Source organism: Mustelus asterias, chromosome 19 (assembly GCF_964213995.1).
Source record: "Mustelus asterias chromosome 19, sMusAst1.hap1.1, whole genome shotgun sequence".
Classification (NCBI taxonomy): domain Eukaryota; kingdom Metazoa; phylum Chordata; class Chondrichthyes; order Carcharhiniformes; family Triakidae; genus Mustelus; species Mustelus asterias.
Genome location: NC_135819.1, coordinates 29638252 through 29660889, shown reverse-complemented (window position 1 = coordinate 29660889; position 22638 = coordinate 29638252). Strand labels below are relative to the sequence as shown.

General features: G+C 42.0%; 1 protein-coding gene across 3 annotated transcripts in view; it reads right to left on the bottom strand.

Annotated features, from left to right (window-relative positions):
* cep83 (centrosomal protein 83) overlaps positions 1-22398 on the bottom strand; it is a 65856-nt gene extending 43458 nt beyond the window's left edge. The window contains exons 1-5 of one of the 3 annotated variants that reach the window (XR_013500149.1): positions 22022-22398; positions 19855-20139; positions 13121-13271; positions 9902-9994; positions 9691-9822 (exon numbers count right to left, since the gene is read on the bottom strand). Coding sequence is in view for 2 of the 3 variants with exons in the window: in XM_078235225.1 (XP_078091351.1) it covers positions 9691-9822; positions 9902-9994; positions 13121-13271; positions 19855-20006 (528 nt within the window). In the remaining variant the exon portion in view is untranslated. Of the gene's footprint in view, positions 1-9690; positions 9823-9901; positions 9995-13120; positions 13272-19854; positions 20140-22021 lie in introns of those variants that run through there. The other 2 variants (XM_078235225.1, XM_078235226.1) reach the window with 2 other exon arrangements.
* Positions 22399-22638: the final 240 nt, after the last annotated feature.

Genomic DNA, 22638 nt, shown 5'->3' with positions numbered 1-22638 from the left:
CTCAGAAAGGCCTTACTGAACGCATAGCACAAGTTCAAAATTATTAATCATCCATTATGGTCAGGGCAACTTCAATAAATTCATTATCACACAATCTATTATTTTTTTAAACCATTTTACCCAGAACTTAAATGGCTCGGGAGCAAATACTAAGGACCTCTTTACCTTATGCACTACTTTCTGTTCTAAGTGATTGATTCCTAGAGATGCCATTATCTATCAGGACAGATTTTAAATTGATGAAAGATAAATTTTCAATTCTTAAAAAACGTCTAGAGTAAACAGGATATTTTTTTTAAAAACCCAGCGCAAGTGAGAATCATTACCAAGAAGTTTCAGATCAGGCTTTCAATTAGAATCTCAGCTTCTAACTTCTCCAAAATGAACAATATTTTGAAGATGGGTGAGAGAATCATCCAGTTATCAAATGACTTCCTTTCAGAGCTTGATGTGCTGTCCAGTGCACAGTGCACAAACTAAAAACTTATTACTAAACCACTGAACCCCTACAGTGCAGAAAGAAGCCATTCGGCTCATCGAGTCTGCACCAACTGTCCAAAAGAGCATCTTATCAGGCCCTCCTTCCCCACCACCCTATCCCCCATAACCCCCTGTATTTACCATGGCTAATCCACCTAACCCTCACATCTTTGGACTGTGGGAGGAAGGCAGAGCATCCGGAGGAAACCCATGCAACTGCAACAGAATTTTAGTACCCTATTTACATTACAACTGCAACTATTTTTACTGACAAGCACATGCTGCATCCAGCAGCCTCAAAGCATTAAAAATAGTATAATGTGAATTACAAGCGGTGTTGCTGTTCAGAGCTTTCTTGACCATTTTTGGTATTGTTTATGCACCAATTGAGTTTGCTTTCCTCAAGTTATCTCCCATGACATTTCACTGATTAAAAATGTGATTCTTCCAGGATCTCTGTTGATTCCCCATGTACCATTTTTTTCCTTCTTCTGCTGTGTACAGGCAGTCCACTGATTTAGGACACGGGGCGGCATGGTAGCACAGTGGTTAGCACTGCTGCTTCACAGCTCCAGGGACCTAGGTTCGATTCCCGGCTTGGGTCACTGTCTGTGTGGAGTTTGCACATTCTCCTCGTGTCTGCGTGGGTTTCCTCTGGGTGCTCCGGTTTCCTCCCACAGTCCAAAGATGTGCGGGTTAGGTTGAGTGGCCAGGTTAAAAATTGCCCCTTAGAGTCCTGAGATGCGTAGGTTAGAGGGATTAGCGGGTAAATATGTGGGGGTAGGGCCTGGGTGGGATTGTGGTCGGTGCAGACTCGATGGGCCGAATGGCCTCCTTCTGCACTGTAGGGTTTCTATGATTTCTATGACTAGTTCCTGAAAACTGTCGTTAAGGCAGAATCAGTTTTTCCATAGGAACAATGTTATAATTGGGGGCTTCATTCCTGAACCAAGGCGCAATATCCTATTTTCACTGAATAGTGCACTTGTCAACAATGAATTGACTCGGTTCAGATGGTTGTTTCCTTTCCAATAACCTGCGGCCCACACACCATGAACAGAAGTATAGAATCACCTATTTATTTGCCGTTTTGTAAAATGCTTCACTCTCTCCTCCACTGCATTGTTCATTTGTCAGTGAAAGGTCATGACAAGATTTGTGGTAAAATATGGCAAAATAATTGCCTTACAATAATTATTTTCCTTGATGTAATAATGTCTACACTTTCAAAGACACTTCTATATTGTATCTGATGTTATACATGTGAATATCCAGTTACTGAATTAGGCAGAGATTCTGTGATGATTCACAACTGTTTTATTGTGACACTATAGTTCAGTACAAACACTGGTTTCCACTCTTCCCTTCTGGAACCTCTCCCTGCCCAGAAGGAGGCCCCCAACTGGGAAAAGCCCAGCTCCTAAGTGCAAGCTTCAATGCGCATCACCTGCTCTCAACTGACTCTGCAAGACATGCAGCACTAAGTGGAGATTGGGCTTTATGCTCCAGGTGAAAGGGGAAGATATACCCCAGAGCAAGCTTCAATCATACCAATACAGAGTCTAGGTATTGGTGATCCATCTACTTGCCACAATCAAACAGGAAAGTGTGCAGAAAATCAATTGCAGGTGCTTTTACTAAACAAAAAAGGCACATCTTAATAATTGCAGCACCAAAATAAGATGAGGAGTTCAAATTATTAGTTCAAACCAACAGATTTTCAAGTTAGATTTGAATCATTTGGAAACTGCAATGTGTCAAATTTTCACAATATTTATCTGCTTTTAAAATCTTAAACTGTTTGAACAACATCTAGATATGGCTGAAGCTGTTTTACTGAGCTCACTTGTGAGAAAGGATCTCTAAGCATATTATGGGAAGATTGCAACGGACAAATTTGGAAAAAGAACAGGAGATTTGGACTACAGCCAAAGAAATATTACCCTACATTCAAAATACAGATGCATACTGTGGCTCAGTGGTTAGCACTGCTGCCTCACAACGCCAGGGACCAGGGTTCAATTCCCGACTTGGGTCACTGTCTGCGTGGAGTTTGCACGTTCTTCCTGTGTCTGTGTGGGTTTCCTCCAGGTGCCCCGGTTTCCTCCCACAGTCCAAAGATGTGCAGGCTAGGTGAATTGGCCATGCTAAATTCTCCCTCAGAGTACCCGAACATGTGCCAACTAGGGGATTGTCACAGTAACTTCATTGCAGTGTGAATGCAAGCCTACTTGTGGCTAATAAACTTTACTTTACATACAGTGAAGGTTGACAATCCAGTGCAGTACTGACAGAGTGCTGCACTGTTGAAGGTGCCAACTTTAGACTGCAGAATCAAACCAAGGTCTTTTTGCTTTCTCAGGTGGACATACAAGATCCCATGGTACTATGATGAAGAAGATCAGGAGTTTTCTTCCTGGTGTCCTGGCCATGTTTATCCCTCAAAATATCATAAAACAGATAATCTAGTCATCATCACATTGCTGTTTGTGGGAATTTGATCTGTGCAAACTGGTTGCCGTGTTTCTTACTTTACAATAGAGATTACACTTCAAAAATACTTCATTGGCCATAAAGCACATAGGTGATTGTGAAAGACACGATATAATTTATTTAATTTAAGTTGGATTGAGGTCACATTCTCACATTAAAAACTACATCTCATATTCAAATCCTTCCATGTGTCCCCAGCAATCCCAGCTGCTTACTATCTGTATCGATGATGTAGATGCGGGAACTAAGATTAATATATCAAGGTTTGCTGGCAATACCGGGTTAAGGGGGAAAGAAAATTATAAGGATGCTAAAAGGTCCATGAAAAGGCATGACGGGTTAAGAAAATGGGCAAGCACATGAATAGGTAAGAATAAAGGAGAGAAGCCAGACAATGGGTAGAAAGAATAGAAAAAGTTTTTTTTCCTGAATGGCGATAGACTACTAAATGTCAGTATTTAGAGGGGTTTGGGCATCCTTTTACATGAATTACAAAAAGTTAACGTGCCTGTACAGCAGAAGAGATTGGCCACTGAGGGCTGGGATGATGTGAAATGTCTCCATTCAAAGGGATGGGAATTTTTGAAATTCTCTACTCAAAATGCTAAGTCATTGAGTACACCAAAACAGAGATCAGTAGATTTTTGGATAATAAGGGAAGCAAGCCTTATAGTGCAGTAAGTGGAGCTGAGGAAGAACATCAGACATAACCTTACAGAATAGTGAGGCAGGCCTGAAGCGATGAATAGCCTAGGCCTGCTCCTTTTTCTTATGTTCTTATCCTCTGATATTCTAAGCATGATAATATGTACAGCTTTCAATTCAGTCTAGGTATTTTGATATTATTAAATTTCACTGGCATACAAGAACTTGAATGTTGGAAATTTCCTTTATTACTACAAAATGCGTATCAATCCATTGGAAAGGGACAAGCTTGCTTATTTTTTGGTTAGGTAAATCAGAATATCTATATAGCATTAGGCACTGATTTTATCTTGTGAAAGGTAAAGGTAAGCTGCAATGTGCATTTGTGTTCCATTTTCTCAAAGATGTAAAAATCAAAAGTTAATGACTCTTTGTTCTTATGAAGCACTTCTGCTCCTCTTTGCCACAAAGAGTGCTGCATGACGCACTAACCTCTCAGAGCCAGCAGTTCTTAGCTCCATTTCATTGCTAGGTTTCCTTAGCCCAGGGAAACCCAGTGGCAGCTATGAAGTATCCCCCCTCTTCAAGACAGGACATTGACACACCACACAACCCACATTGGCAGATGTGAATGTGGCAGATTGGGATGGGTTCCTCGATTTTTAATTTACGGGAAATGGGGGGTGGATGAGTTTAATAATGAGACCTGTAAGGATGTAAAATAGAAAATAACTGGCATTTATGTAGCAGCTTTCCTAACTTCAGGATGTCTCAAGCACTTTGCAGTCCATTACATTTCAAGGGTAGTCATTATACTATTGTCGGGAAATGTGGCGGCTGTTGTAAAAACTTCCAGCAAAGAAAAATGAAACAAATGACCAGATGTTGGGCGAGGAACAAATATCAGGCAGAACATTGGGAATAATTTCATTGCTCTACTTTGAATAGTGCCATGGGGCTTTTTACATTCATTTGAAGGGGCAAACATAATCTCGATTTAATATCATATCTCAAATGCAGAAACTCTGACAGTGCAGCATTTCCTCATTGTCCGAGGTTGAACCATCTTCAGCTGCTTCGTCAGGACCTTCCTTCCAACATTAGGCAGAAGTGAGATGTTCACTGATGATGGTACAATGTTCAGCACCATTCACAACTCCTCAAGATACCGAAGCAGTCTATGTCCAATAGGAACAAGATCTAGACAATATCCAGGCTTGGGTTGACTAGTGCCAAGTAACATCTGTGCCACACAAGTGCCAGGTGAAGTCCATCAATCATTGCCCCTTGACATTGAATGGCATTACCATTGCTGAAATCCCAAAATCAACAAACTGGGAGTTACTACTGACCAGCCATATAAATACTGTGGCTACAAGAGCAGATCAGAGGCTAGGAATTCTGCGGCGAATAACATCTCCTGGCCCCCACCCCCGCAAAGCTTGTCTACCATCTACAAGGTACAAGTCAGGAATGTGATGGATTACTCTCCACTTGCATGGATAAGTGCAGCTCCAGCAATGCTCAAGAAGCTCAACACCATCAAAGACAAAGCAGCCCGCTTGATTGGCACCCCTTCTGCAAACATTCACTCCCTCCATCACAGTGGCAGCAATGTGTACCACCCACAAGGTGCACTCACCAAGGCTCCTCAAAACCCTCAGTCGCTGCCATTTAGATGCACAAAGATAGCAGAGACATGGCATGGCAACACTGCCACCTGCAGGTTCCCCTCCAAACCACACACCATCCTGGCTTGGAAATATATCACTGTTCCTTCACTGTCACTGGATCAAAATCCTGGAACTCCCTCCCTAACAGCATTGTGGGTGTACCTACACCACAGGGACTGCAGCAGTTGAAGAAGGCAGCTCATCACCACATTTGCAAGGACAATTTGGGATGGGCAATAAATGCTGGCCTCGCCAGTAATGCCCATATCGCATGAACAAATATTAAACAAAAGTACTGCACTGGAGTGCCAGCCTAGACTGTGCTCAAGTCTCTGTTGCGGGGCTTGAACATAGGATGTAATTCAGAGTCAAGGGTGCTACCAACTGAGGCAAGGCCATATATTCAACTTGCCCAACCAAGAAAGGAGAGAGAAAATCAATTAAATTTCAGGAGAATCAATAAAACATCACCAAGTTACCACACTGACAAGTTATCTTTGCAGCACTAAATGTTTATCTGTACATCATCCAATAACTTGACAGCTCCAAGCCTACAGTTTTCAAAAAAATGTTAGTGCAGGCAGGCTTAAGTTGCTAATGTCCATTAGCTCTTTATCTGTCAGAAATAGAACAAATGCTAATCATGACCATTTCAAGAAGCAGCGTTGATGGGGACAGGGGTGGGCTTGTGAAGTTTAAAGTTATAAAATCTGAGGAGGGGACAAACTTTGCTGTCCTGTCTTGGGTGTTCGAGCCCAATATGCAGTGAATACCTCTTGATAACCTCATCTTTTGAAGATGACTGAATTTAAATGCGCTTAAAAAAAATGCCTTGAGCAATATTTTTAACACCATATGCCAGATAGGAACAGGACATGTGTTAGCATTAAAATCAAGAACAATGATCTACTTGACCAATCCATGATGTACATACACCTGCTGTCAGTCAGGCTTTGGACACGGAGGACCTTTGCCCCAGGCAGACAAGGAGCTCAATAACATTCAAAACGTGGGTGCTAATTATGTATTCCAGTTTGATCAGGAGCAGCATGCCCAATGCCCAGTGTCGTTATCGCCAGGGATAGGGACACCAAGAACCAAGTAGTAAGTGGATCCAGATGAGAGCCAGAAATGTTGGTCAGTAAGTTTTTTTAAAAGAAGAAAACATAGTCTCCTTGTGGGTCATGAAGAGCAGGATCATTGCTTGGGGATGCAAAGTAAGACACTTCCACTGCAACCACCGAGCCCAATCCAACCCAGCCACCATTCCTGCATGCTGTCAGCTGCCGTCCACCAGCCTCATCACTAATGCAATAATTGGGCAGGATCTAGTCTATTTAAATGAGAGCCTAGAATTAAAACAGCCTTGGTCTTACTGTGGGAAAGCTGGGCTACCTTATGTCTACCGTGTCTCCAGAGTTAAAAATCAGGCTCCATTATGTACAGGTACATCATCACTTACAAGAATAAAAAGAGAGAATGAGAAAGGTAGACATGTGCCATTCACTACAACTGGGGAGAGAGAGAGAAGGAAAAAGTAGAAAGGAAGGCTGAGACAGATGGTTCAATGACTGGAAAAGTAGATTAATCTGTAGCCAACTCGTCCTGCATTTTGAACTCATAGGAGCAAGAGAAATGGCTTCCCCAATGCAAACTTTGATGAATAACATATCTTTGCCTCCAACCACCCCAATAAAACCCAAATCAACATGATTATGAGGATAAAAAACAAGAAGCATCAATTCTTAATTGTGAACCATATATTTAAAAAATACATTCAAGCGAATGAACACTTCTGGTTCAAAATATTCACTAATCCCTTCTGCAGTACTTATATAATTGAAAAATAGTATGCAAATTTAACATGGTACAGAAGCACTGTATTGCCTCCCTTCACCTCAGGGCATCCCCTTAACCACTGGCTTCCCCAAATAGAGCAGGTTCATAGAGAGCAGCAACTTTGGGGAGTGAGAGCTCCACTCCAACAGTACTCAACCCCCAGGTAAGGACAAGAGCACCAATGTCTTGAGAGCAACATCATCTGCAACTTCATCCAAGACACCATCCAGATAAAGACATATAATCATAATTCCTTCATCATTATGGGATCACCTATAGTAGAATTCCTTATCTAACATCATTGTAAAAGCACCATCAAGAAAAGTTGAACAGGTTAGACCCATACCCATTGGAGCTTAGAAAAATGAGAAGTGATCTTTAGATCTTGAGGGGACTACATAAGGTGAATACTGGGAGAATGTTTCATCATGTGGGGGAAGCTAGAAATTGGGGCCATAATTTTTTTTTAAAGTCTCCCTTTTAAGATAGAGATTAAGAGATTTTTTTTCTCGGTGAGGTTCTTAGAATGTGGAATTCTGTTCTCCAAAACGTAATGGAGACTGGGTCATCGAATTTATTCAACACTGAATTAGATAGCTGTTTGTTAGACAGGAGGTCAAGGGTTATGGGGTGCAGTCAGGAAATTAGAGCTATGACCGCAACCAGCTCAGCCATGATCTTATTGAATAATGGGGTAGGCTTGAAAGGATGAATGGTCCTATGTTCCTATCTTCTCAATTTGCACCCTCAGTTTGAGGAAATCCAAAATCACCAACATGTCAGGTATGAAGGGAGGGGTAATCTCCTCAGTGTCATTAACATCACTGCAACAGTATGCTGCTAGTTGAGTTATCAGGATGGGAATTTAGTAAAACGTTAATCTATGTTTGAAATGTAAACATAAGAGAACATATTTAAGGATAAAAAACAAGCTGCAAACAGAGCCCATTAAACAAAAGCTCCATTATTTTTCATGTCAGATAAAGTAAGGAAATATTTAAGAAGCGAAGGAGAGATTACATCGGTAGTAGAGAACATGCCAGAATCTATTACAAAGGATGTGATAAATAGACACTTGGATAATCAGAATCTGGGCATAGTCAGCATAGATGTACAAATGGGAAATCATGTTTAGTGAACTTGGAGCTTTTTGAGGATGTTATTAATAAAATTGACAAAGGAGCGTCGATGGATGTCGCAAAATAAAAGCACATGGGATAGGAGACTACATACTGTCATGAATTGAGGATTGGCTAACAGGCAGAAAACTCAGAGTAGGGATAAATGAGTCATTCTCACGTTGGCATGCTGTGGCTAGTGGAGTACCATGAGGATCAGTGCTTGGGCCCCAGTTGTTCATAATATATATTAATGATCTGGATGTAGGGACCAAACATAATATTTCCAAGTTCATAGATGATAAAAAGCTAAGGTGGGAATCTGTTGTGAGGAAAATATAAAGAAGCTACAGGTTTTGGACAGACTTGGTGAATGGGCAGGAACATGGGAGATGAAATATAAGGTGGGAAAATCTGAAATAATCCACTTTGGTAGAAGGAACAGATGTGAAACGTTGGGTATTCTTGTCCATAAGTCACTGAAGGATAGAAAACAGGTGCAGCAAACTATTAGGAAAGCTAATGGAATGTTAGTCTTTATCGCAAGAGGACTTGAGTAGAGGAATGGTGAAGTTTTGCTTCAATTGTATAGAAGCTTGGTTAGACCGCACCTGGAGTATTGTGTGCAGTTTTGGGTCCCCTTACCTCAGAAGAATATTATTGCCATAGGGGGAGTGCAGCATAGATTCATCAGACTTGTTCCAGGGATGGTGGGACTGTGATACGAAGAGAGATTGGGCAAACTATTCTCTAGAGTTTCGAAGAATGAGAAGTGAGCTCATTGAAACCTACAAAATACTTAAAAGGAATACGCAAGATAAATGCAGATAAGAACCAGGGGACACTATTTAAAAATAAGTGGGATGCTACTTAGGACCAAGATGAGGGTTGTGAATCTCTACGCCAGGGGGCCATGGAAGCTCAGTCATTGAGTATGTTTAAGGCAGAGATTGATAGATTTCTGACTAACAATAACGTAAAGGGTTATGGGGATAGTGTGTATTGAACCACTGAAGTGCCCAATCAGCCATTATCATATTCAATGGCAGAGCAGGCTTGGTGAGCTGAAAGTCCTACTCCTGTGTACCCAAGTGTGTGCTGAAGCTTATGACGTTATTATGCGGAGAAACAGATGCTCACAGATAAATATCCCTGTAATAAATTCCTCTCTGATTCTGGGGAATCAAGGTAGTTATGTTTACTAAAAACAAATAGCACTAATTGGGCAGGTAATTGATATTGGGCAAAAAGCTTGGGAAACTTCCAGAGGTCAGGAATAGAATTTTGTGGCTGAACACAAGAATCCTAGTGGGTTACTGCATCCGACAGGATCAAAATAATTATTTGACAACAGATATTAGCATTTACAATCAGACCTGAAGCAAACTGAATGACTTTGCAAATAGGAATTTATAATGGAACTGTTCAGGTAGAAGACTTACCTCAGCTTCAAATCGGATCATCTTCTCATCCAAGAGCCGCTCATACTCTTCCTTTTGATGCTCAAGTTCTGATTTTAGGAAAGTGTATTCGTAACGCAACTTATTGTATTCTGTTCTGTACCTTTCAGCTTCCTAAAACATTGAAAGATCTCTAGTTTTATACATTTATCAAATAAGCATATCATTTTAATAGATTTTTCTTCATTCCCACCTCCTCCTGTTTCCTGAAGCGCTCCCTCATCGGTGCCTCCAGCTCTTGTTGGATTTGTGCTTTTAGTAGCTCCAGCTTGTGGGGTGTTAATACCTGCCAGCAATGAGAGTGAACATAGAGAGAATATCAAATGAAGAATGTGGAGTTATATTAAAGAATGGTTTTGCTTAATACCTATTTCTTCTGTTTATAGACATGGCCAGGTTTCTGTATTTGCCGCATTCTTTTGGTTAAGTTATAATATAATTAGCTTTCTGACAAAGTCAGTCACAAGCATTATGATTTTATCACCCACTCTTTTTATTTGCCAGCCAGATTTCTGAAACCCCTTAGAGAAATCAAAATCTTTACTCTCTAGCATCTGATCAGTGGAACAATTTTCACAGAGCTATGCTATCTTCAAGATTCCTAAATTACATATTGAATTCTTCACAAGTTTGTAATTCAATTCTCGAGAATTGTTTATGAATTTCACCAAAAAGTTGATTCACGTAGTCTTAACCTCTCCAGCATTTTTCTTTTCTCATATAAGGCAGTGAAGTTTTTTTTAAACTTTAATTACCAATAAATTTAGGAGCAATTAACAGATAAATGAACCAATTGTGACATCAGAAACATTAAGCATCACAATTTGCCCTGCAGTATAAATCAGCAAAATAACCATATACATTTTAAAATGTGTTGCTAGATCCAGAAGTAACTGTTAAAAATCTCTCAATGTACCTTTTGCAGCATCCAATAATTTCCAAGATTTTTGCTTTCTGCAATCTTCCCACAAAGCCATTCCACGTTTTGCCACTTGTATGTTCTCAATGTACCTCTCCTTTAATGTTTCCTAAAGAACTTACTTTTCACCATCTCAAGGTGTTCTAAAGCATTTCAAAGCTAATGAAGTACTTTCAAATTAGTAATGCAGGGATATACAACAATCAAGTTTGACACAATAAGATTCTATTAATAACAGTGTGATAACTGCCATATAATCTGGGTTAAGAGATGTTATTTGAGGAATAAATAAATATTGGTCAGGACACTGGGTGAACCCCCTGCTTTTCCTCAAAATCGTATTTTTTACATCCCCCTCAGAGAGGGAAAGGGGGGTTTAACATCTTATCCAAAATTATCTGCACATCACCTTCTTTGAAGCAGGGAGGACCAAGTTTCTCCCGTCATTCTTTAAAACCCAATCATCTGATGTTCAGGATCAGCCATGTGACTCTTCTCTGTTCAGATTAAAGGTCATCGGTCTGAAATATTGGGGGTGATTCTCCCAAAAGTGCTAAATTGGTGGGAAAACTGGTCTAGATCATGACTGTTTTTTCAGTGCAACTTCAGACACGAATTTCCCCACTCTGTGCAATCCTGAGGTCACAATTGTGAATCTCATTGAAAGCTCAGGGGGCGGAGCCTATTCACGCCAGAGTCTGACAGTTAGAACATAGAACAGTACAGCACAGAACAGGCCCTTCGGCCCACATTGTTGTGCCGAGCTTTCTGGAACTCTGCGCATGCACAGTGGCCCCAATCTGTCAGTCTCCCCGCTTGCTGGCCAGTTCGATCGCTGGCCAGCCCGGGACCCTCGCCCTGCTGCCCTCCCTTCCCCCACGATCCCCGCGTGCATTCCTGGGCCAGCCCCGACCACGACCCGCCCCGATGTTCTGCCCCCACCCCGCCCTTCCAAACACCCAGCAATGGCGATCCCCTCCAACCCCTCAGCAGTGGCGGTCCCCCCATCCCCCTCATCCTGGCAGACGATCTCCCTCCTCCTCCCCCGCTGACCCCCCCCCCCCCCCCCGGGCGACGGGAGGCAGATCCCCCCATGAGAGGTGACCGCCTCCCAACCCCAGCCCGCCCCGATCACTGGCCTCCCTCCAGCCCCAACCGATTCTGTCTGCAGAGTGCCAGAGGGACCCCCACCTCCACCAATCTCCCCCTAGGCCCCACCCACAATAGGCCCCAGCCCCTTGGCACGGCCCGGTGGGCAGTGCCAGGAGGCAGACTGGCACTGCCAAGGTGCCCATGCCCAGCAGGCCCCACCCCCCTGCCACCTGATCCCCTGGGGGCCCCGAATGCCCCCCCTTCACTTCTGCTAGTTCCAAAAATGTGGGGAGCTACTCTAAACCCCGCCAGAGTGAAGTACTCCTGGCAGGGTGGGAGATGCTATCGGGCCTGGCAAGTTCTGCGCCGGGCCCAATAATCACATTTAAAAGACATTAAAAATAGATTTAAATGACTTACCTCTCTTCCCGCCAGTTTCCAACACAGTCCCGACTGCGACTGTTCTCTGGCTGTGGGAGACACGCATTCGTCGGGAATGCATGCGCAAATCCCGTGAAATGGCCGACATGCAATTCTCCCATCCTGATGCGCCAAAAACATGCGTGTCGGGATGGGAGAATCGCCCCCATTAATTCTGTTTCTCTCTCCTCACAAACCTGCCTGGCTTGCTGAGTGTTTTCAACGTTTTTTGTTTATGTTTCACTAGTTCTTAACTGCTGTAATGTACTTTGGGATCTCCTGAGATCGTGAAAAGCATTATATAAAAAAAAGTTATTTTGTGGTCTGCCAGAATGCTACATCTTCCAGCTCGCACTCTAATTTAGTTAACTAATTATCTGCTTTATTGATTTCTATTGCAATGACAGAGCATGTCAGGGACAAGAATGCTCTCAGACACTTAGTTCTCCTTACTATAAAATGCACACATTTCCCTTCTTGCTTTCTCACACCTGCATGAAACATAAGATCCTGAGGGGTCTTGAGCGAGAAGATGTGGAAAGGATGTTTTCTCTTGTGGGAGAATCTAAAACTAGGGATCACTGTTTAAAAATAAGGGGTCACCCATTGAACACAGAGGGGAAGATTTTTTTTTCTCTCACAGGGTAGAGAGTCTTTGGAATTCTCTTCTTCAATAGGCAGCGAAGGCAGAGTCTTTGAATATTTTTGAGGCAGAGTGAGTTAAATTCTTGATAAGCAAGGGGTAGGTGGGAATGTGATGATGAGGTTACAATCAGGTCAGCCATGATCTCATTGAATAGCGGAGAAGGTATGAGGAACTGAGTGGCTTCCTCCTGCTCCTAATTTGTATGTTCTCATGCACGTTCATACGTAACCGATCTTTTCAGAAACCTGTTTTATAATGCACAGTTATACCAATTTTTTTTCATTGCCTGATTTTAATACAGTGGTAATTTTTTTTTCAAAAAACTGTCACCTCACCTGCATTTTCAGTTCCTCTTGCTCCCTTGTTTTGTCTAATAACTCCCCACGCAGTTCAGCTAGTAGAAGCTGAAATTTCTCCTGGGTGCTTTGTTTATCCATGTTTAGTCGTTTTAATTCATGCTGAGCTTTTGTGTATTCATCCTGCAACCTGCAACAAGCAAAATTTCAACATTCTTTTACACAGGTGTAATTGGTGCAATCACCAGTGAGATCTACTTTCAACCAACTTTGATTCCATAATCCATCAAATTGAAATTGACCCTACAAACCCAAGCACACAGACTGATAAAATGTTTTGTTTCATCACTGAATATTTGAATAAGAAAGAATATTCATCCCCCAATTGTTTCTTCTTCAGAATAAACAACCACAAAGTTCTTCATCCTCTTCATGGCTCAGATATTGAGCTTACGGTATCCAAAAGGTTTTCCTCTTCTGTATACTCTCAACAACAATTTGCAGTTATATAGTCCCTCTAATGTAATAACATTCCACGGTGCTTCACAGGAGAATAATGAAGCAAAATTTGACACTGAGCCATGAGGAGATATTAGGACAGGGGACAAACAGCTTGATCAAAGGGATGTTTCAAGGGTATTTTAAAAGGAGAAAAGAGAGATTGGGAGGCAGAGCAGTTTAATAAGGAAATTCCAGAGCTTAGTACCTTGGCAGCTGAAGACATGGTCTTCAATGGTGGAGCAATTAAAATCAGGGTTATTCAAGAGGCTAGAATTAACACTCCAATGCCTGAATGTCTTTGCTATAGTACAGTATCAAACTACTACACACCTGACCATATCAGTATCTTCTGCAGATTCCTCCTCACTTCCTAATTCTACATTCATGATTCCATCAACAAACTTTCTGATTAGCTTCTTTTAAAGCAGCTGCACATTGTGCTGTTGGTCTCAGTGCACAATTCAGGAATATCCCCAGGGCCTTCACCCAATAGCCTAAAGCTGTGTGTTTTAGGCTTCCATTGTTTACTGCATTTCCTCAGTCTTCCTTCTCCACATTAAATGCTATTTGTCATGTAACAGCTGACCTTCCTAACCTAGCTAGATATGTTTGTATTTCAGCACATCAACCAACCAACTGCAGAAGTCGTGCCACATTTCTGTCCCAAAGTCCTAAATATCCGTAAATAGTAATGACCATTCCCTGTGTCATCTCATTAGTAGCCCACTGTCACATTCATTCACAAACACTTTCTGATTTCTCTTACTTAGCCAATTTTTAATTCACCTCAGAAGCTTGTCTCATACTCCACACCTTTGCACAACTCTATTATCTAAATGGATGAACCCAATGAATGGACACCGCTCGACAATCACCAGGCAGAAGTGTTCCCTTCCTGTTGGGGAACACTTCAGCAGTCAAGGGCATTCGGCCTCTGATCTTCAGGTAAGCGTTCTCCAAGACAGCCTTCACGACACACGACAATGTAGAATCGCTGAGAAGAAACTGATAACCAAGTTCCGCACACATGAGGACGGCCTCAATCGGGATCTTGGGCTCATGTCACACTATCTGTAACCCCCACGGCTTGCAAAATCTCACTAACTGTCCTGACTTGAGACAATTCACACCTCTTTAACCTGCCTCTCTCCACTCACATAGTCTGCACCTGTAAAGACTTGATTGCCTGTTAAGACTCGCATTCCAACCATTATCTTGTAATTGAGTTTGCGTCTATATATGCCGTTTGTGAAACAAATCCTGCACTCACCTGATGAAGGAGTGGTGCTCCGAAAGCTCGTGCTACCAAATAAACCTGTTGGACTTTAACCTGGTGTTGTGAGACTACTTACTAAATCTTACAAAACTGCTTTACTGAAATCTAAATATGCACATCAATGGCTCCCGCTGACTGTAATAGCAGTCTCCCATACCTGCCAGTATTCCCCATAGCTAATGTCATCAGAACAGTCTCAAAGGAGGGAGGTCCCCATAAAGCAATATTACTGATGTTTTCAAAAACAAGCTTGTCATTCTGTTCTGTAAGAGGAAGTTCATTATGCAACCCCTCCTAACTATGCGACCCTTTAAAGTTCCTGTAAATAAATGACTGGATTAATTGAGGCATAGTGCTACCTAAACATATGGAACTGTGCAAGATTCTCAACTGCCATGCACTTTCCAAGGTCCCATGACCCAAGGAAGCAGGTTCACTAAAATACTGAGCAGACTGGCTCTGCTCATCAGTTAGCGAAACTTCTAATGACAAAAGGAAACTTGCAACCTCATCATTTAAGCTTTTTCAGATGCTTCCTCAATCAGGAAGAAACTAGCTATAATACATGGGACAATGCTGGAAGGCTCACAAGCTTTGCATACAGCCACTGATAGCTTGTTAATTGTTTAATTTCAATACAAACTAACTAGTTCACCTTGTGCTACAGTAATACTTTAAAATATGAGAAATATTAAAGAAACAAGAGTAGTTATATTCATCACAGTAAATTTATAGTCATTAACTTTCAAGCATAACGGAAACATGGAACATTCTGAAAAAGTAGAGCATGAATGTTCTAGAGACTACAAGGACCACCATTGGAAACCTCATGCTGACACTAGGACACCACCTAATTCTGCAACTCAGATCTCAGAGATCCTCAGCCAACATGTTACTTGACACTATTTGAACCGAATATGTCTACCCTTGTGTCACAGAAACACTGAAAACACCCAGCAGGTTAGTCAGAGAGCAGATACATATAATGACTCATAAAGGCACTTGGGTCCATAAATGCCAGGCCTGCACAACTGTCATGCCTGATGTGTCACAATACATACATCCACACCCTAAACCATGTGACCTCCTGGGAGGGGGGCAAAACCCCAGACTAAAACTCAGGAAAACTATCTCGGAAATTCCTTTCCAATTCATCCAGATGATTGAAACTTGATCACTTTGGCCCTGAATGTCCGAAAGTAACTACTGTTATAAAACAGAGGTTGATCCCCCCTCCCCCCCTCTGAGAACTAACACTAAAACGAGTACCTCACCCTATAATCTGGAAAAAGTGTGTGTGAAATGGTGCGACCTGCTCTTCAGCAACTTCTAGTGGTTAAATCAAAATAAATCCCTGACACTCTCTCTAAAATCAAACATAACAATTTATTTATCTAACGGTGAGCAATTTAACTAAATTATTAACAAACTGAATAAATCCCTTCTATTAACTATTCCCGAATAAAACAAGATTTTAATGGTATGCTGTTCATAGAACATAGAACAGTACAGCACAGAACAGGCCCTTCGGCCCACAATGTTGTGCCGAGCTTTATCTGAAATTGTATTTATCAAATAAATACAATTCCCACTCATTAACAAAATAGAATTCAGTCACTCTCTAAATTACAACCAAGGAATATTCTGGGCCTTCTCTGTTGTTTCTTCTGTCTGGAACTTCTTTCTTCTTTGGTATCTTTGCTATCTAGATGGTGCTTTCTCTAAGACATAGATTTAGCTATGAAAGCTTTCAGTACACACAAATGCACTAGTGTAATGCTAGGTATGTAGGCTGTATCTCCCAAAAACTGGTGGATGGTTTCAAACATTATGTTGTCCCTTCCATTCGCTGTTCGCAATGGGCAAGGTATAGATCGTATCCAATCAGCCTCTGCTTGCAAAACTCAAAACAGTGTGTCAACATTAGATGTGATTCTGCGATTGGACAACATTTGCTAAATAATCCTTAGTGTGCTAAAAACTATGCTGACAACCAAGTTAAGATTGTCAGTCGGGTTTGCAGTGCAGTGCATGTTCATGTACTGGAAGTTACACATATTAATTCATTGGGCCCTGTTCTTTGCAAACAGAAAGAACATGTACACAATTTGCGCCTATTTCGGCTAAACAGAATAAGTGATAGCATCCATTTTTCAGGGCAAGGTCTTGACCAGAGTTAAGCTGCCTGGTTTAAATTTCTGACAATACTTCGTAGTTAACTGTCAATCACCATCAACTAGTGCATTCTCCATAGCAACAGCTCTACCACAGTCAACTTGCCAACCAATCAGCATTCTCTTCTCATACAGCATAAATTTGTTGTTTTCTCTTATACTGGTATTCTTGTGAATTGCCCTGACAAGTGGCCAAATTCCCCTCCAATTCGATTTTCAAGTTTGCTGACGACACCATCGTAGTGGGTCGGATCTCAAACAATGACAAGACAGAGTACAGGAATGAGATAGAGAATCTGGCAAACTGGTGTGGCAACAATAATCTCTCCCTCAATGTCAACAAAACGAAGGAGACTGTCATCAACTTCATGAAGCATAAAGGAGAACATGCCTCTGTCTACATCAATGGGGACGAAGTAGAAAGGGTCGAGAGCTTCAAGTTTTTAGGTGTCCAGATCACCAACAACCTGTCCTGGTCCCCCATGCTGACACTATAGTTACGAAAGCCCACCAACGCCTCTACTTTCTCAGAAGGAAATTTGGCATGTCAGCTACGACTCTCACCAACGTTTACAGATGCACCATAGAAAGCATTCTTTCTGGTTGCATCACAGCTTGGTATGGCTCCTGCTCTGCTCAAGACTGCAAGGAACTACAAAAGGTCGTGAATGTAGCCCAATCCATCACGCAAACCAGCCTCCCATCCATTGACTCTGTCTACACTTCCCGCTGCCTCGGCAAAGCAGCCAGCATAATTAAGGACCCCAAGCACCCCGGACATTCTCTCTTCCACCTTCTTCCTTCGGGAAAAGGATACAAAAGTATCAGGTCACGTACCAACCGGCTCAAGAACAGCTTCTTCCCTGCTGCTGTCAGATTTTTGAATGGACTTACCTTGCATTGAGTTGATCTTTCTCTACACCCTAGCTATGACTGTAACACTACATTCTGCACTCTCTCATTTCCTCCTTTATGAACGGTATGAAACAAGAAACAATACTTTTCACTATATGTTAATACATGTGACAATAATGAATCAAATAAAATCAAAGATGAAAAACTTTGACAAAAAATCTCTCTTTTTTCAGCAATACTCAAGTTTTGTACTACTGAAAGACTATTTATATATCTTTAGAGATCTAAGTACTGGAATCCCAGATCACTCCCTCTTGGCTTTTTCCTGATGAGTGTTTAAAAGTTGAGCACACTCCTTGTTCACATGCATAATACTGAACTTGTTCAAGTTAAACATAATTTACCAGTCACGATCTCAATCTTTCAGTCCATTAAGATTTGCCTGAACCAGTAGTGCACTGTTTATAGTCCTAAGACTTGGGAGGCACATTTGCAAGTCCTGCACCCAACACCTCCACCCAGATCATTAATAAAATTTGCAAAGAGCAATAATCTCCAACACCAATTCCTAGAGCACACTATTAGTGACCAGGCTCCAACCTGATCCAAATCCATCTATAACAATTTCTGTCTACATCCTGCCGGCCAGTTCTCAATCTAGTTCAATAACAGAGGCTTCAATTTTAGAGAAGCTTATCAAATGCTCTTCAGAAGTTTAAGCAGCCAGAATCTGCTGGATTTCCATTGTCTACTAACGTTGTAACTTCTTCAAAAAGTAATACGAGATTTGTAAGACATGACCTTTCTATGAAGCCCTGTTGTGTGTAACCAATATGCTCCTCTCTATTCTAGCAATCATATATTGCATCCTATTGATTCTCTCAAGTATCTTTCCTATAACTGATGTAAAACTATTGGGCCTATAAAATGCGTACCATGTAGGCTCCTTCCAGTCTATGGGAACCATTCCAGAGCATATTAAAAATATAGGCTATGCATTCACACAGCATGTATCCCATTTCCTTAAAGATCCTCAGGTGGATATCATTGCTCTATTTTTGAGATTTTAATTATTTCTAATTTAATATTGCTAATTTATTAAAATCATTTGTTTTTAATCTAATAATTGAGCATCAATTTCAAAACCTTTGCAAAATACACATTTAATATTTCTACCATACTCAGTGAATAATGTCCCTTCCCTTTAAAGCTCAGCTGTTGTGCATTGCCAGTTTTTTAGATGTCCTTTAAAATGTTTCGCATGATATTTATTATAAAACAAGACCTGTGCAGTACCTTCCAAGCAGTGGCAGCCACACATGCACACAACTCAGCAAGAACATTGTCAGTGAGTCCTTTCTAACCTGCCCTTGAACATCCTTCAATGGCCTAATACAGTCTTAACATTTCAAGTAAAATCATGCAGCACAGCAGGAGGCCATTCTGCCCATCACTTTACAAGAGCTATTCAATTAGTCCAATACCCTTGCTCTTGTCAAATAATCATGCATTTGTTCAATTGCCTTTTGAAACTTAAAACTAAATCTGTTTGCACCAAAGTTTTAAGATTGTTCCTTGCTGATCTAAATTCATTGGATAAAATAATTTTTATCTCTTTGTCCTTTTTGCCAATTATTTTAAAATCTGTATCCTCTAATTACTGGCTCTGCCAGCAGCAGAAACAGTTTTTTCTTTAGTCACTCTATCAAAACCCTTCATAACTGTGAAGAGCTCAATCAAATCTCCCCTTAACTTCCTTGTCCTAAGGAAAGGAACCCCAGTTTTTCTTGTCTCTCCACAAAACTGAAGTCCATTTTCCACTTCTACACGCTCTTCAAGACCTTGCCATTCTTATCAGAATTGCCCTTCTAATCACAGGTCCACAGTAAAATGTCCAGAGCCAAGTATCCCCAGTTTTTTTGTATCAGATTTACAGCATCTTCAATTTTGTTTTGCTTTTAGCATACCTTGTGTGTTCAGCCTTCAGCGTCTGATAGTTGGTTTTGTGATGTTCGCATCTCATTCGCTCATCAATTAACATTTTCTGCAACTCTGTATCAGTCCCACTAAGACCTGCTCCTGCATTTAGCGGAGATGGCTGATTAGACAAAGCCTCCATTGCAGACTGCAGGTGACCAGAAGTCTGTGCTAGAAAAGGACGATCCAACACACCAGGAAACAAATAATTCCCTCCTTAAGAACACTTTCTGAGTGCATGGGATTCCTCCCTTCCTGAAGCCACCTGAAATCAACTGTCACAAAAAGACACAAGCATCAGTACAGTCAGCTCATCGCCTCCATTAACTGTTCCAAAAAGATAGGCATTAAAATGATGGGCTCATCCTTATTCAAATTACAGGAATTATTGAGATGCACAATTTAAAAAGGTTAATATGCAGCTGATTCTATTGGCACTATATAGTACTGAGCCATACAAGCCAGGGCAGTCTTCTGATTTAGCCTTATGGGGCCTTTGGTACAGTTGTTTTGCTTCTGCATAGGTGAGGATAGGGATGGGGAAAAAATCAGAGTTCCCACTCTGGATTCCTGCTGGAATATCGACTGCATATATGATCAGACGAATTAAAACATTGTCTTTGATGGCCTCCATGTTGAATGACCCACCTGTCATTATCTGAGTTCAGGTGTGGAGGTGGCAATTTCAGCAATTTATTGGAGGGCTACCAGCAACCATAGAACTATAATAGCTTCTGGAAAAAACACCGTTGTATTTTATTAGAATTAATTTTCTAATGGATCAAACAATTGTAGGGAAAGTTATTCTACAATTTTTCTCTTCAGCTGTCAACAGTGTACCTGTGTACAAGTGGCTGTTTGTTTTGCTTCTCCACTTGAATGACCTAGTAGAACTGCAGGAGCAGCTTGCTCCTCCACATAACCTCCCCTTTCTGGACAGGACATGCACCAATGAACTATCGCACCAAATCTGAGTACAGCACCACCACTCTACCCACTTAGAGATCAGTTTGTTACTTATTTATTTTGTGTATGTTTATATAGTTTTGATGTGATTACGTTGTGCAGTGATTTGAGGATTTTTAAAAAGTCATTCTTGGGTTGTTGGCATTTAGTGCTGTCCTTAATTGGTGGTAGTGAACCACCTTCTGAAACTGCTGCAGTCCATGGCAGGTACACTACAGTGTTGTTAGGACAGGAGTTTGAAGATTTTGACCCAGTTACAGTGATATATTTCCAAGTCAGGATGGCGTGTAACTTGGAGGTGGTAGTGGGGGAAATTTGGGGTGGGATTTGAAGGCCTTGCTCATCCCAAAACCATAAAATCCCATCTGAGGTGGCACAGTGGTAAGCACCGCTGCCTCACAGCACCAGGGACCCAGGTTTGATTCCCAGCTTGGGTCATTGTGCGGAGTCTGCATCATTTCCCCATGCCTGTGTGGGTTTCCTCCAGGTGCTCCGGTTTCTTCCCACAGTCCGAAAGACGTGCTGGGTAGGTGCATTGGCTATGCTAAATCCTTCCTCAGTGTACCCGAACAGGTGCCGGAATGTGGTGACTGGGAAATTTTCACAGTAACTTCATTGCAGTGTTAATGTAAGCCTACTTGTAACAAAGAACACTAATAAATAAATTTTAAACCATGTGTTTGCTGCTCTTGTCCTCCTAGGTGGAAGAAGTTGTTGGTTTTAAGGCAATCAGGGTGGGTAATGCTGGCCCTGCCAACGATGTACACATCCCACGTACGAATAAAAAAAATTCTCAGTCCTGATTGTTATCCTAGTTCTTCTTTGGGCAAGGAAGGATTACGCTTCTCATAAAGGAAGAAAAGACCGACATTGACTAAGTTCCCGTAAGTCTCAGTTCTGTGTATTCCAACTAGAGAATAAGATGACATTGTCCGATTTTAGCATTTTGTTTTCTCTTAACTTTCCTCAATTTGCTTTCAAATTGGACACTCTACCGAGATGAAAACAGAAGTGAAACCACAGTAAGTGGGCAGCGCAGATGGACATGAGTTAAGGGGAAGAAGTTGTTGTAGGTTTAAACGGAGAATATATGCGAGTGGAGGAGATTCTCTCATGTTTGCACTAACTTGCCCTGGCACCCAGATCATCCACCTCCCAGCCACAGTGAGGGAAGGCGCTTCTAGAACTCACCAAAGCCGGCTGGCTGCCGAGTGTTAGTGGCGAGGCGACTGGATATGAAGCTCCCGATCCCCCACACCCGCCATAGCAGCTTCCCCACCCAGCCCAGCTCGGCCCGTTACCCCGGCAACGGTCAACGGCTTTCCAACGGCCGGCCGTCCGCCCCCCCCCGGAGCTGATCTTTGGGTTGCACTTCAGGCCAACTCCCGCGAACGCCCCCGGCTCCCTCAGGGTTCCGCTTTGCCGGCCCCGGTTACCTGAGTCCCTCTCGCCCCCCTTTCCCCTTCCCCCACTGGCCCGTTCGCTTAGAGGCCGCTGTCACTTCCTCCCAGGGCCGCCCGCCAGCCGGCACCGCGCAGGCTCCGAGCCTCACAGGCCCCGGGAAAGGGAGCAGTGAGCGCGCGCGCACATAGCTGTGACTCTCCCTTCAGTCACAAAGCTGTGCGTTCAAAGCGCCACCTCCCTCTCCCTAGGCTTTAAAGCCAACCATAAAACTCTCCTGTTTCTCACATGTCCTTATTTTATTACCCTACCCAACACTAGTATTGAGGGAGCTCTACGTTGTCAGAAGTGCCATCCTTTGGATGAGATGTTAAAGCAAGACCTTCCAGGTGGATGCAAAGGGCCCA